The sequence below is a fragment of the Bos javanicus genome, chromosome 5 (assembly GCF_032452875.1).
Source record: "Bos javanicus breed banteng chromosome 5, ARS-OSU_banteng_1.0, whole genome shotgun sequence".
NCBI classification, from domain to species: domain Eukaryota; kingdom Metazoa; phylum Chordata; class Mammalia; order Artiodactyla; family Bovidae; genus Bos; species Bos javanicus.
Window position 1 is genome coordinate 23,106,752 of NC_083872.1, and position 14,991 is coordinate 23,121,742.

Sequence of the window (14,991 nt, forward strand, 5' to 3'; positions counted from 1 at the left end):
AAAGTGCCCATCTTTGCATGAGATGTTCCCTTGGTATCTCTAATTTTCTTGAAGAGATCTCTAGTTCCCATTCTGTTGTTTTCCTCTATTTCTTTGCATTGATCACTTAGGAAGGTTTTCTTATCTCTCCTATTCTTTAGAACTCTGCATTCAAATGGGTATATCTTTCCATTTCTCTTTTGCCTTTAGCTTCTCTTCTTTTCTCGGCTATTTGTAAGGCCTCATCAGACAACCATTTTGCCTTTGGGGATGGTTTTGATCCCTGCCTCCTGTACAGTGTCACGAACCTTTGTCCATAGTTCTTCAGGCACTCTGTCTATCAGATCTAATCACTTGAATTTATTTGTCACTTCTACTGTATAATCGTAAGGGATTAGATTTAGGTCATACCTGAATGGTCTAGTGGTTTTCCCTACTTTCTTCAATTTAAGTCTGAATTTGGCAGTAAGGAGTTCGTGATCTGAGTCACAGTCAGCTCCTAGTCTTATTTTTGCTGACTGTGTAGAGCTGCTCCATCTTTGGCTGCAAAGAATATAGTCAGATTTCGGTATTGACCATTGGTGATGTCCATGTGTAGAATCTTCTCTTGTGTTGTTGGAAGAGGATGTTTGCTATGACCAGTGTGTTCTCTTGGCAAAACTCTGTTAGCCTTTGACCTGCTTCATTTTGTACTCCAAGGCCAAATTTGCCTGTTTCTCCAGGTGTTTCTTGACCCTACTTTTGCATTCCAGTCCCCTATAATGAAGAAGACATCTTTTTTGGGTGTTAGTTCTGGAAGGTCTTGTAGGTCTTCACAGAACCGTTCAACTTCAGCTTTTCAGCATTACTGGTCAGGGCATAGACTTGGATTACTGTGACACTGAATGGTTTGGCTTGGAAACGAACAGAAATCATTCTGTCATTTTTGAGATTGCATCCAAGTACTGCATTTTGGACTCTTTTGTTAACTGTGATGGCTATTCCATTTCTTTTAAGGGATTCTTGCCCACAGTAGTAGATATAATGGTCATCTGAGTTAAATTCACCCATTTCAGAACAGGAGATTTGTGCTCAGGACCTTCAGTGTTTGCAAATAAGCAAAACTGGAAAAAATTTTCCTAGACTTCTCTACTTCCTTTGACCACCACCCACTCCCCTGCCCCCGCTGGTTTTTTGGGGGTTTTATTTTGACATATCTTTAGTCTGAAATGTACCTTTCAGTATTATGCCACAGCTCTTTTTATGACCCAAGAAAATGGTCCGTGCCTTTCCAGAAACCCATGCAGCTACAAGAAGCACCTACCAGAGCATCACCTCAGAGCTGTAGGAGGAACAGCCACCACACAGAGCTCCCAGTAACTTTTAGCTGTGAATCAGAGCATCTTTGCCATGGCCAGAATGTGCCAGGAAAGCTGGGCATGGCATCAATGATGTTGGGAAGAGCCATGGCCCTATTTTAGTAGCTTTAGCCTTTCAGTGTTTTCTTTGGTACTCAAACCAAAACCTGAAAGCTTGTTAGATTTCATGAATAATCTTGTTGCAAAATTTGTCTCTGGAAGCTGTTGGATGAGACTCCTTGCCTGAGACTCCTTGGCAGAGTCTTCCAGACTCCTCCCCAGACTGGGGAGAATCCAGGTTCATTCCTCTCCCTCCCAAGCTAGCACAAGGTTCAGACACCATTTTCAAATAACTGTGGAAAATCCCTTAACAATTGTGACACAGAAGTTTACATGTATGAGATATATATAGCATCCAAAGATATTTAGGAAAAAGAATGGAGGATGCACTGATATAATGATAACATGTAATACTTTTATAAGCATCATGCTCTGCCAAGCACTCTCTCAAACTTTCTCTTTTAAATCTTACCACAGATCTATGAAGTTGATTACATTGTGTCCCCACATGTCCCTGAGACTCAGAAAGGTTATGTGACCTTTGTAAGATCACATGACCAATAGGTGGCAATAAAAGAACCTGGATAAAGGTCTTCAGGCAAAATACTCCAATGCACTTTACGCCCAGGGCTATTTACAACTCCTCAGGGCTACTTCCTGTTGCAAAGGAACGCTTAGCATCATGAAACAAAGGTTGAAGGGTCAGGGAGAGGCTTTGGGAGGGCTTGGAGGTAAATCTGCCTTCCACAGCCCCAGAGCACAGAACAAAACTTCATCACAGATAATTAATAATAATAATATATAATGATTATACATACAATAATAATGATACAAATACAAAAATGATAATACTAAAACTGACTAGTTCGCAAGCTTTGCCTATGGCCGGGCACTATGCTGCATGCTAATCATCTCTGATTTCTCTGTCTGCACAATAAACCCTGTAGGATTTGATGTTATCCTCATTTTTCAGGAGCTTAGAAGAATTTAGCAACTTGCTTAAAGTTTGTTCAGGGCAGGAAAGTGAAAGTGAAGTTGCTCAGTCGTGTCCGACTCTTTGCGACCCCGTGGACCGTAGCCTACCGGGCTCCTCGGTTCTCCTAGGCTTTGACGTAAATGTTGTTGGAAAACTTAACATCTCTGTGGGCTTCCCTGGTGGCTCAGACAATAAAGAATCTGCCTGCAGTGCAGGAGACCCAGGTTCATTCCCTGGGTCAGGAAGATCCCTTGGGAATCCCAAGGGAATGGCCACTCACTCCAGTATTCTTGCCTGGAGAATTCCATGGAGAGAGGAGCCTGGTGGGCTACAGTCCATGGGGTCACAGAGTCAGACACAATTGAGCAGCTAACACACTTTCACTTAACATCTTTGTCATTTTATGGACTGCCTGGAATTGGGCTCTGGTTGCACTGGGGTGAATTTACTCTCTACACCATGTGGGGCTGGTTTTTGTAAATATCTGTACATTATCTTTATGGGCATTGACAAGAGTAGAATTTCCCTCACTTTTTCAGTCAAAGTGATGCAGAGAAGACACTGGGGGACTTCCCTAGTGGTCCAGTGGTTAAGAATCTGCCTGCCAATGCCGGGGACGTAGGTTTGATCCCTGAACTGGGAAGATCCCACATGCCACAGGGCAGCTAAGCCCACATGCCAGAGGGCAACTAAGCCCAAGCTCCCTGGAGCCCATGCTCCACAAGAGAAGCCACCCCAATGAGAAGCCCATGCACAGCAACTAGAGACTAGCCCCTGCTTGCCGCAACTGGAGAAAGCCCACACAGTGTAATGAAGACACCCAAAAAAAGACACTCCAACACAGCTAAAAAAAGTCAGAAAACAAGACCCTGGGAACTTGGTACCAGGTCTCTCTGCTAGTCTTTGCTCGATTAGCAGTTGCTGACGAATCTATCTACTGTGGACTGAATATTCAAGACATGTCAGGCATTGTTGTCAGCACTGTGTGGATTGTCTCCTTAAAACCTCTCATCACCCGGTTAAGGCAACTCTTGTTATCCACATTTCACAGATGAGGTTTAGAGGACGTAAGTAGATTTCCCAAGTTCCCAAGAATCATGGGTGTCCAAGACCGTGGTCGCATCCCACCAAGACAGGTTAATGAGGAGAACAAGGTTTTATTTGGGCCCCTCAATCCATTTCACTCTTCCCCTGAACACATTGGATTTGTAATGATTTATGTATAAATTATATCAATATAATTTTATAAATTATAAGATTTATGTGTAAATTTACTTTTTGCTTATTATATATAGTTAACTTACAATGTTGTATTTCTGGTGTGCAGCAAAGTGATTCAGTTTTACATATATATAATACTTTTTCATATTCTTTTCTATTATAATTTATTATGAGATATTGAATATAGTGTCCTATGCTGCACAGTAGGACCTTGTTGGTTATCAAAGCTTGTAAGTTTGATAAGGTCCCATTGGTTTATTTTTGTTTTTATTTCTGTTGCTTTGGGGGACTTGACCTAAGAAAACATTGTTACAGTTTATATCAAAGAATGTTTTTCCTATGTTCCCTTTTAGGATTTTTATGGTGTCCTGTCTTATATTTACTTTTTTTTCCCTTATATTTAAGTCATTAAGCCATTTCAAGTTTATTTTTGTGTAGGGTGTAAGGGAGTGTGCTAACCTCATTGATTTACATGTAGCTGTCCAGCTTCCCCAACACCATTTGCTGAACAGACTATGTTTTCTCTATTGTATACTCTTGCCTCCTTTGTCAAAGAGTAATTGACCATAGGTGCATGGGTTTATTTCTGGGCTTTCTATCATGCTGCATTAATCTACGTATTTGTCTTTGTGCCAGTACCATACTGTTTTGATGACTGTAGCTTTGTAGTATAGTCTGCAGTCAGGGAGTCTGATTCTTCCAGTTCCATTTTTCTGTATCAAGATTGTTTTGGCCATTTGGGATCTTTTGTGTTTCCATACAAATTATAAAAGTTTTTGTTCTAGTTCTATTAAAAAACGCCACTGGTAGTTTGATAGAGATTGCACTGAATCTGTAGATTGCTTTGGGGTCATATAGTCATTTTGACAATATTGCTTCTTCCAATCCAAGAACACAGTGTATCTTTCCATCTGTTTATGTCATCTTTGATTTCTTATATCAGCATCTTATAGTTTTCAGAATACAGATCTTTTGGCTCTTTAGGTAGGTTTATTCCTAGGTATTTTATTCTTTTTGATGCAATGGTAAATGAGATTGTTTCTCTAATTTCTCTTTCTGGTCTTTTGTTGTTAGTTTATGAAAATACAACAGATTTCTGTGTATTAATTTTGTGTCCTGCAGTTTTACCAAATTCATTGAGAAACTAACATCTTTAGCATTTTCTATATATTGTATCCTGTCATCTCCAAACAGTGACATTTTTACTTCTTTTCCAATTTGAATCCCTTTTATTTCTGTTTCTTTTCTGATTACCTTAGCTAGGACTTCTAAAACTAAGGTTGAATAAAAGTGGCAAGAATGGACATCCTTGACTTGTTCCTGATCTTAGAGGAAATGCTTTCAGCTTTTCACTTTTGCAAATGTTAATATATGGCCTTTATTATGTTGAGGTAGGTTTCCTCTGTGCCCACTTTCTGGAGAGTTTTTGGGTTTTTTTTTTTTAATAATAAATGGATGTTACATTTTATCCAATGCTTTTTCTGCATCTGTTGAGATGATCATGGGGTTTTTTTTGTCTTTTCTTTTGTTGATGTGGTGTATTACTTATGTTGAACTGTCCTTGTGACTCTAGGTTGAATCCAGCTTGATTGTGTATATTATTATCCTTTTTACTTGCGGTTGCATTTGGTTTGCTGAATTTTGTTGAGAATTTTTATATTTGTATTCATCAAAGATAGTGACCTATAATTTTCTTTTTTCATATGGTCTTTTCCTGGTTTTGGTATCAGAGTGATGGTAGCTTCATAGAATGACTTTGGGAAATCCCCTACTCTTCAGTCTTAAAGAAGACTTTGAAAAGGATTGGTATAAGTTCATTGTATGTTTGGTAGGATTCCCCAGCAAACTCATTGGATCTTAGACTTTTGTTTGCAGGGGGTTGTGTTTTTTTTTTTTTTTTAGTTTCAGCAAACATGCATGGGCTTAATTGCCATGAGGCATGTGGAATCTTCTCAGACCAGGTTTCAAACTCATGTCCCTGCATTAGCAGGCAGATTCTTAACCACTGGACCATTAGGGAAGTCTGAGAGCTTTTTTATTATTGTTATTAGAGATTATATTTCACTTCTAGTGATCAATCTGTTTAAATTATTTATCTCTTCTTGATTCTGTTTTGGTGGGCTGTGTGTCCCTAAAAACTTATCCATTTCTTCTAGGTTGTCCAGCTTGTTGGTATATAATTCTTTGTAGTAGTCTCCCACAGATTTTTGTATTTCTGCAAAATCAGTTATTGTGCTTCCTCTTTCATTTCTTGTTTTATTTTGGTCCTTTCATTTCTTCTTGGTGAACCTGGCCAGAGTTTGTGAATTTTGTTTCGTCGCTGTTCTTTTACTCATTAAATCATGTCTGACTCTTTTGCCACCCTGTGGACGATAGCCTTCCAGGCTCCTCTGTCCATGGGATTTCCCAGGCAAGAATACTGGAGTGGGTTGCCATTTTCTTCTCTAGGGGAGTCTTCCTGAACAGGGATCAGATCCACATCTTCTGCATTGCAGGCAGATTCTTTACCACTGAGCCTCCAGGGAAGCCCCAATTTTGTTTCCCCTTTCAAAAAACCAGCCTTGGTTTCATTGGTTTTGTTTTGTTTTCTATTTTTTGATCTCTATTCTATTTCTTCCTCTCTGACTTCTTATTATTTCCTTCCTTATGCTGACTTTAGGCTTTATTTGTTCTTTTTCTATTTCTTTCCAGTGTTAGGTTAGATTGTAGATCAGCTCACTTTATATTATCCCATAAATCTCATGTATTTTCTTGTTTTCATTTGACTTTCTGTCTACATTTCTGATTGATTTCCATTACTATTCTGTCTTATTGATCAGTTATTTGCCCTACATTGTTTTTGAAATACATTTATTTATTTATGGCTGTGCTGAGTCTGTGTTGTTGCACAGGCTTCTGTCCAGTTGTGGTGAGTGGGGGCCGCCCTCCAGTTGTGGTGCATGGACTTCTCATTGCCGTGGCTTCTCTTGTGAAGCATGGGCTCTAGGGCATGCAGGCTTCCGTGGTAGAGGTGTGTGGGCTCAGCAGTCGTGATGTGCAGGCTCTAGAGCGCTGGCTCATTACTTGTGGTACACAGGCTCGGTTGATCCACAGCATGTGAAATCTCCCTGGATCAGGGATCAAACCCATGTCTCCTACATCAGCAGGCAGATTCTTTTACTGCTGAGCCATCAGGGAAACCCTGCATTGTTCAGTTTGTTATTTATTGCCTTTAGCTTGCCTTCATCTCAGCATATATACATTTTCTCATTTTAATTGGTTTCTCTTTGTAGTTTCTATTAGTAGTTCCTCGCTAAAGTGATCTGCATTTCTCTCAATGCCCTTCCTTAATTTGTTAGTTGTTGCTTTCTTTTCGTAACGGTACTGATTTTTTGGCTGTGCTGAGTTCATTGCCGTGACCAGAGGCTCGTGTCTAGTTGTGGTGCGTGGGCTTCTCATTGTGGTGGCTTCTCTTGTTGCAGAACACAAGCTCTACCAAGGGCAAGTGGGTTTGGTAGTTGCAGCACGAGGGCTTGGTAGCATGTGGCACGTGGGCTCTGTAGTTGCTTCATGACTCCAGATCAGGGATCAAACCCATGTCTCCTGCATTGGCAGGTGAATTCTTCACCACTGAGCCACCCAGGAAGCCTTATCTTCTTTTTGAACTCAGAATCTGGTAGTGCATTCTGTTTTACTGGAGATTTCTCCTGTCCTGTTTTTGGAAATAGTTCCTCTGTTTCTTGGTTTCAGTTTTATTTCTTTGCCCCTGGATTTAGGAGAAACAGTAATTTCTATGGTCTTGAAGAGTTGTTTTTATGTAGGAGCATCCTTGTGTAGTCTGAGCCTTAATATTTTTGGTGCAAGGGCTGCATCTAGTATGGGTGCCTGCTGTTTCTTTCCTCCTGTATGCTGGTTGTTATCCCCTTCACAGGGAGTGTGATTGTTTTTGTGGTGACCAGAGCCTGCGCTGGAAGTTGAGCAGAGCCTCCTATTTGGTCTGTGGTTGTCACAGCTTTGTTGGGAGCACAGTCTGCTCCCCAGTTGGAGTAGAAGCCCCCCAGATCATCTTGTTTCTGAACTGCGGTGTGAGGTCGGCAGTCCTGGAGCATTACCACTGGGGGAGGAACCATGAGTATTCCTCATCAGGAGCTGTCCACTGAAGTGCGCTCCATGGTGTCTGTCACCCCCGTGTGTGCCTCCAGAGTACACGGTTGTTGGCATGGCCCTCACCTCCTCCTCAGCCATGGGAATGCAGGCTGTTGGCCTGGATGTCCCTCAAGTGCTGTGCTCGTAAAGCCACCAGCTCAGATCTGCAGGCACAGATTCCCTGAAGTCAGGCCCCAGGACCTTTCTTAGCTGCCCATAGTCATGCTCCTCGACCCCCTCAGAGCTACGGGACGAGTGCAGACCCTGGCCCCACCTCCACGTACATGGACCCACAAAACTCGCAGCTGCTGACTCTGGATTTGCCCCAGCTATGGGAGCATCAGTCCTCTGCTGGGATGTCCCACAGTCACTTAGCTTACAAAGGCACCGGCCGCAGCATAAATCCACTACAGTTGCAAAGTCTGATAAGGCTCAGATTTCAGCCCCACCTCTGTGTGGGGCAACAGCAGGCACTCATGTGTTCACAGAGCCCTGCCCACTGTGAGCACTCTGTGGGGCTGCTCTGCTGTGGACCCACCTCTCCCTTCAGGTGCTTCTTATCAAGAGGGCTTCTGTAGTAGATCCAAGTTTCATCCCGCACACAGCCCCAGTTGCCACCCAGTCCACACTCTGGCCCCTTCAGGCTTTCTCTGCACGGCCACCCCCAGTCCTCTGCCCAGATCTGTCCTCTGAAACCCAAGATTCAGCACCTAGCCCCGACCCGCGCTCGCAGACACATGCATGGAGCTGGGGAGTGCAGCAAGGTGGCCAAGACCAGGTGTGCTGGTCTCTCTTTTCTGCCTGCTGAAGCCAATTGCTGCACTCTTCTCTGAGCCTCTGACGCTTCCGTTCTGTTCCGGCTGATCTATGCAGCAAAGTTTGTTCCTAGGGCAAGGAACCTTTCCTCTTTCGCAGCTCCCTCCCAGGAGTACAGGTCCCATCCCATCCTCCCTTGTTGCATGGTGATCTTCCTGGCAGTTTTCTTGTATGAGCTCTTCCGCCAGCAATTTCAGTAGGTATTCTGTGAGAACTGGTACACGTGTAGATGTATTTCTTATGTACTTGTGGGAGTTAGCGAGGTCTGTGTCCTTCTATTCCACGATCTTGATCTTCCAACTATATACAAATTTATTTATTATCAAGCTGAAGCAGATTCCACTCATCTAGACCCATCCAGGAAAAGGACTTTTATATCCCATTTCTCATGACAGAGTTTCTTTTCTTTCCCTAATAGACATGAAAAGTAAAGCCAACAGAGAAATGGAAGAAAAAGTTATAGGTTCACTTTTAAATCATCAAATGTCTTTTCTTTTTTTCACTCTTCTGAGACCTTTCAAAACACTATAAATATTTTGTGTATCTCTGCCTGGATTTTTGTCTAAATTATTTACCACTGGTATTTCTTTTCTGATTGCTATCTGAGGGAGATTCAGTGCTTTTCTATTTACCCTGAACACCAGTGGGTGCTGGCCACCAGAACTGTTGCCCACGGCATAGAAATTTGGAGCAGTGACCCGGGGCTGTGTGTTTTAAGGGAATCCCTCACTGCTGATGAGAAATGAATTACTGGAGCTCCCCAGCTTCCCACGAGGACCAGCAGGTAGTGCTGGAATGCTGCTGCCAGTGACTCAGCACAGAAATCAGCCACTAAATCTCTGGGAGTTGGTGATGGACGGGGAGGCCTGGCGTGCTGCAGTCCATGGGGTCACAAAGAGTTGGACACGACAGAGCAACTGAACTAAACTGAAGGCCACAGATGACGACGGCCTTCCCACACCTCTTTCCTCCACTCCTTCTGTTCCTAGCTCTTTGGTGGCTGCAGTCTCTGCTTCCTTCATTCCTTCAACCCCAGTGAGGATCACAATCATTTTGAGCTGGATGAAAACTAGGAAGTCATCTAATACCTGCTCCCATTTTATAGAAGAGGAGTCTGAGGTGCAGGGAGGGGAGGTGGTCCCTCAGCCTTAAAGCCTGGCCCCTAGAGCTCCGTCCTCTGTGCCCCTCTGGCCTCACTTTTCTGACCTGCCTGCCATCTGTAGGTGGGGAAGTGGGAAAGATCATGCATGGCAGAATTCCCGTAAAGAAGAGTCCTGGAAGTTTTTAGAAGAAATGTGATATAGCTGTTAGGGTAGGAGGGTATGGAAGACAAGGACAATTGCAAAGCTTGAGGCTAGGAGAGAAAAGGGGGAAAGTTGGAGAAGGGAAGAGAGGGGAAAAAAGAGAAAGCGCTCTCTTCCAAAGAAAAGAATGGAGCCAGCAAAATGGGGTGGTGGGTAGTGGCTGTGGCTTTCACGCGTGTTCTTGTTGTCACTAAGCTGTGTCCAGTTCTTCACAACCCCATGGACTGCAGCATGCCGGCTTCCCCCTCCTTCACTATCTCCCAAAGTTTGCTCAAATCATGTCCGTTGAGTCGATGATGCCATCCAACCATCTCATCCTCTGTCGTCCCCTTCTTCTCCTGCCTTCAATCTTTCCCAGCATCAGGTTCTTTTTCAGTGAGTCAGCCCTTTGCATCAGGTGGCCAAAGTATTGGCACTTCAGCATCAGCATCAGTCCTTCCAATGAATGTTCAGAGTTTATTTCTTTTAGGATTGACTGGTTGGATCCCCTTCTTGTCCAAGGGACTCTCAAGAGTCTTCTCCAACACCACAGCTCAAAAGCATCAATTCTTGGGTGCTCAGCCTTCTTTATGGTCCAGCTCTCACATCTGTACATGACTACTGGAAAAACCACAGCTCTGACCATATGGACCTTTGTCAACAAAGTGATGTCTCTGCTTTTTAACCCGCTGTCTAGGTTTATCATAGCATTTTTTCCCTAGGAACAAGCATCTTTTAATTTCATGGCTGCAGTCACCATCACAGTGACTTTGGAACCCAGGAAAATAGTCTGTCACTGTTTCCATTTTTTCCCCACCTGTTTGCCATGAAGTGATAGGACAGGATGCCATTGATCTTCGTTTTTTGAATGTTAAGTTTTAAGCCAACTTCTTCACTCTCCTCTTTTACTTTCACCAAAAAGCTCTTTAGTTCCTCTTCACTTTCTGCCATTAAGGTGGTGTCATCTGCATATCTGAGATTATTAATATTTGTCCTGGCAGTCTTGATTCCAGCTTGTGATTTATCCAGCCGAGCATTTCTCATAATGTGCTCTGCATAGAAGTTAAACAAGCAGAGTGACAATATACAGCCTTGATGTACTCCTTTCCCAGCTTTGAACCAATCCATTATTCCATGTCTGGTTCTAACTGTTGCTTCTTGACCTGCATATAGGTTTCTCAGGAGGCAAGTAAGGTGGTCTGGTATTCCCATTTCTTTAAGAATTTTCCAGTTTGCTGTGATCAACACAGTTAAAGGCTTTAGTGTAGTCAATGAACCAGAAGTAGATGTTTTTCTGGAATTCCTTTGCTTTCTCTATGATCTAACAAATGTTGGCAATTTGATCTCTGGTTCCTCTGCCTTTTCCGAATCCAGCTTTAGCATCTGGAAGTTCTTGGTTCATGTACTATTGAAGCCTAGCTTGAAGGATTTTGAGCATTACCTTGCTAGCATGTGAAATGAGTGCAATTGTGCAGTACTTTGAACATTCATTGGCATTGCCTTTCTTTGGAATTGGAATAAAACACCTTTTTCAGTCATGCAGCCACTGCTGAGTTTTCCAAATTTGCTGTCATATTGAGTGCAGCTCTTTTACAACATCATCTTTTGGGATTCTAAGTAGTTCAGCCAGAATTCTATCACCTCCACGAGCTTTGTTCCTAGTAATGCTTCCTAAGGCCCACTTGACTTCACACTCCAGAATGTCTAGCTGTAGGTTAGTGATCACACCATCTTGATTATTTGGGTCATTAAGACCTTTTTGATACAGTTCTTCTGTGTATTCTTACTACCTCTTACTATCTTCAGCTTCCGTTAGGTCCCATACTGTTTCTGTCCTTTATTGTTACTATCTTTGCATGAAATGTTCCCTTGGTATCTCTGGTTTTCTTAAAGAGATCTCTAGTCTTTTCCCATTCTGTTGTTTTCCTCTATTTCTTTTCATTGTTCACTTAGGAAGACTGTTATCTCTCCTTGCTGTTCTTTGGAGCTCTGCATTCCTTTTCTCCTTTGCCTTTCACTTCTTGTCTCAGCCATTTGTAAGGCCTGACTTGTAGCTGCCTGCCAAGTCGCTTCAGTGGTGTCCGACTCTGTGCGACCCCATGGACTGCAGCCTACCGGGCTTCTCCGTCCATGGGATTCTCCAGGCAAGAACACTGGAGTGGGTTGCCATTTCCTTCTCCAATGCATGAAAGTGGAAAGTGAAAGTGAAGTCACCTAGTCGTGTCTGACTCTTAGCGACCTCATGGACTGCAGCCTACCAGGCTCCTCCATCCATGGGATTTTCCAGGCAACAGTACTGGAGTGGGGTGCCATTGCCTTCTCCTGACTTGTAGCAGTACTTACTAAAATTTCCTTTCATGTCTTCCCCATTGCATGTACACCTGGCAGCCGCCTCCTTGAACAAACTCTCCCTGTTGACAACCGTCTGTGTCTTTTTTCTTCTCATCTCTCTTCTATATGATGTAGATCAGTTTAGCCTCTTCACCTTCATTTTCTCATTATCCTGATTCCCTCCAACAGAGGCGAGTTAAGGAACTCACCCAACAAGCAAGACTCCTTCCTTTTCCTTCCTCCCCATCCAGTGTTGATTCTCAGTTTTCCTAACTGCACTGCAGCAAAGGAGGAAGCAGAGCTGGCAAACCCAGAAATCAACCCCGAGGGCCCAGGAGGAGGAAAAGGGAAAACCACAGTCGGTCAGAAGGGTGAACAAGGCTGGAATGTGTGTATAATACTTCGTAAGCACATTGCAAAAAAATAAACCCATTTGAGATTCTGAATTCAGTACTAGTAGATAAATGCTTGCTAAGACGGTTTAATATGGGATTTTCAAAAGCAAGATCTAGTCCTTCCAATGAATATTCAGTCCTTACACTTTTTCCCAGCAAGCTCACAGGTGTGCTGTCAGTACTGAGTGAGATCTCCTAAGGTTTGCTTGTGTCCAGATTCCTCAGTGTGCCCCAGTAGGAGAAGCAGTGTTCTGACAGGCCTGGTTTTGCCTTCCCCAGTGGTGTGAGCAACATGACCAGTGCAGGCGCCTTCACCTGCCTGAGCTGCTCGTGGCCCCGCTGCACAGGCTGACTCGATACCCCTTGTTGCTGAAGAATATCTGGAAAAGGAGTACAGACTCTACGGAGAAAATCATGATCTACTCCATCAAGGAAAAGGTGGAAAAGGCAATCCGTAAGTCCCTGAGATGAGGGACCCAGAGCTCCAGTGTCAGCTTTAGTCAAAGAGTTGGGGGGCCCTGTGGCTCCTGGGAACCAGCTGGGCTTCCATCCTAGGAGGTAATTCCATCGGCTTGAGGTCACTGGCTCTCGGAAATGTGGATTTGACTTTGAATTTGCAATGTAAATCAAACACACCCAAAACAATGGGCTCCACTCACATCCTGGCCAACCATGTGAGAACTCCTAACTCCTAAGGGGTCACGCAAGCCCTGGCTCCGTCTCCAAGGTTTTCAGATGTGAGTTCAGGCAGGAAAACTTCTACTTCCCAGATGATGAAGGCGCTTTGTTTTTAACATCCACACTGAGCCCACACACAAAGCAAATGGAAGTAAACAGCATGAAAAGCCTTTCCGGAGGATAAAGTACCACCGTCATTTTTTTTTTAGGTCACTGAAATCGAGGGCCAATCTAAATATAATGCCAACTGCAATATTTAGAACTGAAATTAGGGGATAAAAGAGCAAGCCCTGTAATAATTTAAGTCTATTTGGGTAGCTATGTGTAGTCAAATCCAAATAAAGAAATCCATGATAGGTGTCCATAAAAGATTTCCTAGGGAGCATCAAAAAGGAACAATTCAAATTGATAATTACCAGCTGTACAGAAATGATATATTTTTTCTTTTCATATTTAAAAGTAAAATGACCACTCAATTAGGAGTTTTTTCCCCTTTTTTAAAAGTTTTTGTTCAAATTCTCTAATGACCTACCCAATGAACTAGAATTAAACTTATCAAATTGATTGACAGGAAATTCAGTTAAAAACAGACTTTTTTAAATTTTAAAGTAATTTTTAAGATTATTACTCATTTTGATAGGTTTGTGAGGAAGATAGCATCTCTTCCAGGAATTTCTCAACAAAATCTGAATTTTCATTGTTGAGGAAAGAGATCCCTGTGGCCTTCCTCTAAGTTTATGAGCTTAAAGATAGTGAATTCTCAAAGATTCCCCTAACCATTGATTCTATGGGTCTACGACTTGCCCTCCATATTTTCAAAACTCATTTCAAAACCTCAATAGCAATATGTTATTAAAAATACTGGGAAACTAGTATTTGAAGAACTTTGAAGAAAACTTTTCTTTGTTTTCAAAAGTTCTTTGACAAGAACTTTTCTTCAAACTAAACTTTGAAGAAAAAACACATTCTTACCAAAAGACATAATCAACTTTACCATAAAGGGAATGTGTGTTTTATGATTAAGACCAAGATATGCTTGTCCTTGTTAGTCTGATTTTTTTCCTTCCTATAATCAGCTGTATGATGCAGAGAGTATGAGAGAGCTACCAGGGGCATTATTAGTATTATTGAAATAAAAATGCACGTTTATAATTTACTGAATTAGTTCAGCTTCATATTCTCTGCAAGAGGCTGATTTCAAATTAGTGAGTTTTTCTAAGGTGTTCAAACAGTGAGAAATAATGTTAAATGAACCTCCAGGGGTTCAGTGTCTGAATGATTTCTATGGATCTTGGTTAAATTTTATGCTGTAATGTCTCATACATTTAAAAATATATTGTATGTGTCTTGTCTTTTAGAGGATCTTGAAGGAAAAGTGAAGTGGCTTGACAATTTTCAGAAGTTCAGACATCTACAGGAGATTGTAGTGTGGCCTCCACTTTGGGATCGAGATAAAAGGTTTTTCATTCCAGAGGTACAAAAGGGGTCAGTTAGAACATACATCCCTTGCCAGAAGTTTGGCATTTGAGTGAAGTACGCTAATCTTATTACATAGTCCCCAGCTGCCCACCAGAATTGTAAGTCTCGCAGATGTAAAGCCTTCATCCACATGGCATTGTGTGTGGTGGGGCGGCTGGACTCATCACGCCGTTCCCAGGCTGGTCCTTCTGAGAGGTTTGCCCATTCTTCCCCAGCCGCATGCCCACTTACTGGCATTTCCAAATGTCTCCAGCTTTGTAGACAGGGTCGCATTGCCGCAGCTCCTGGAATGCGCTGTCTTCTCATCACTA

General features: G+C 42.6%; 1 protein-coding gene across 1 annotated transcript in view; it reads left to right on the plus strand.

The window, feature by feature from the left end:
• Positions 1 to 14,991, plus strand: part of PLEKHG7 (pleckstrin homology and RhoGEF domain containing G7) — an 82,286-nt gene that overhangs the window by 50,240 nt on the left and 17,055 nt on the right. The window contains exons 10-11 of the mRNA XM_061415739.1: positions 12,803 to 12,977; positions 14,560 to 14,675. Of these exons, the coding sequence (XP_061271723.1) occupies positions 12,803 to 12,977; positions 14,560 to 14,675 (291 nt within the window). The remainder of the gene's footprint in view (positions 1 to 12,802; positions 12,978 to 14,559; positions 14,676 to 14,991) is intronic.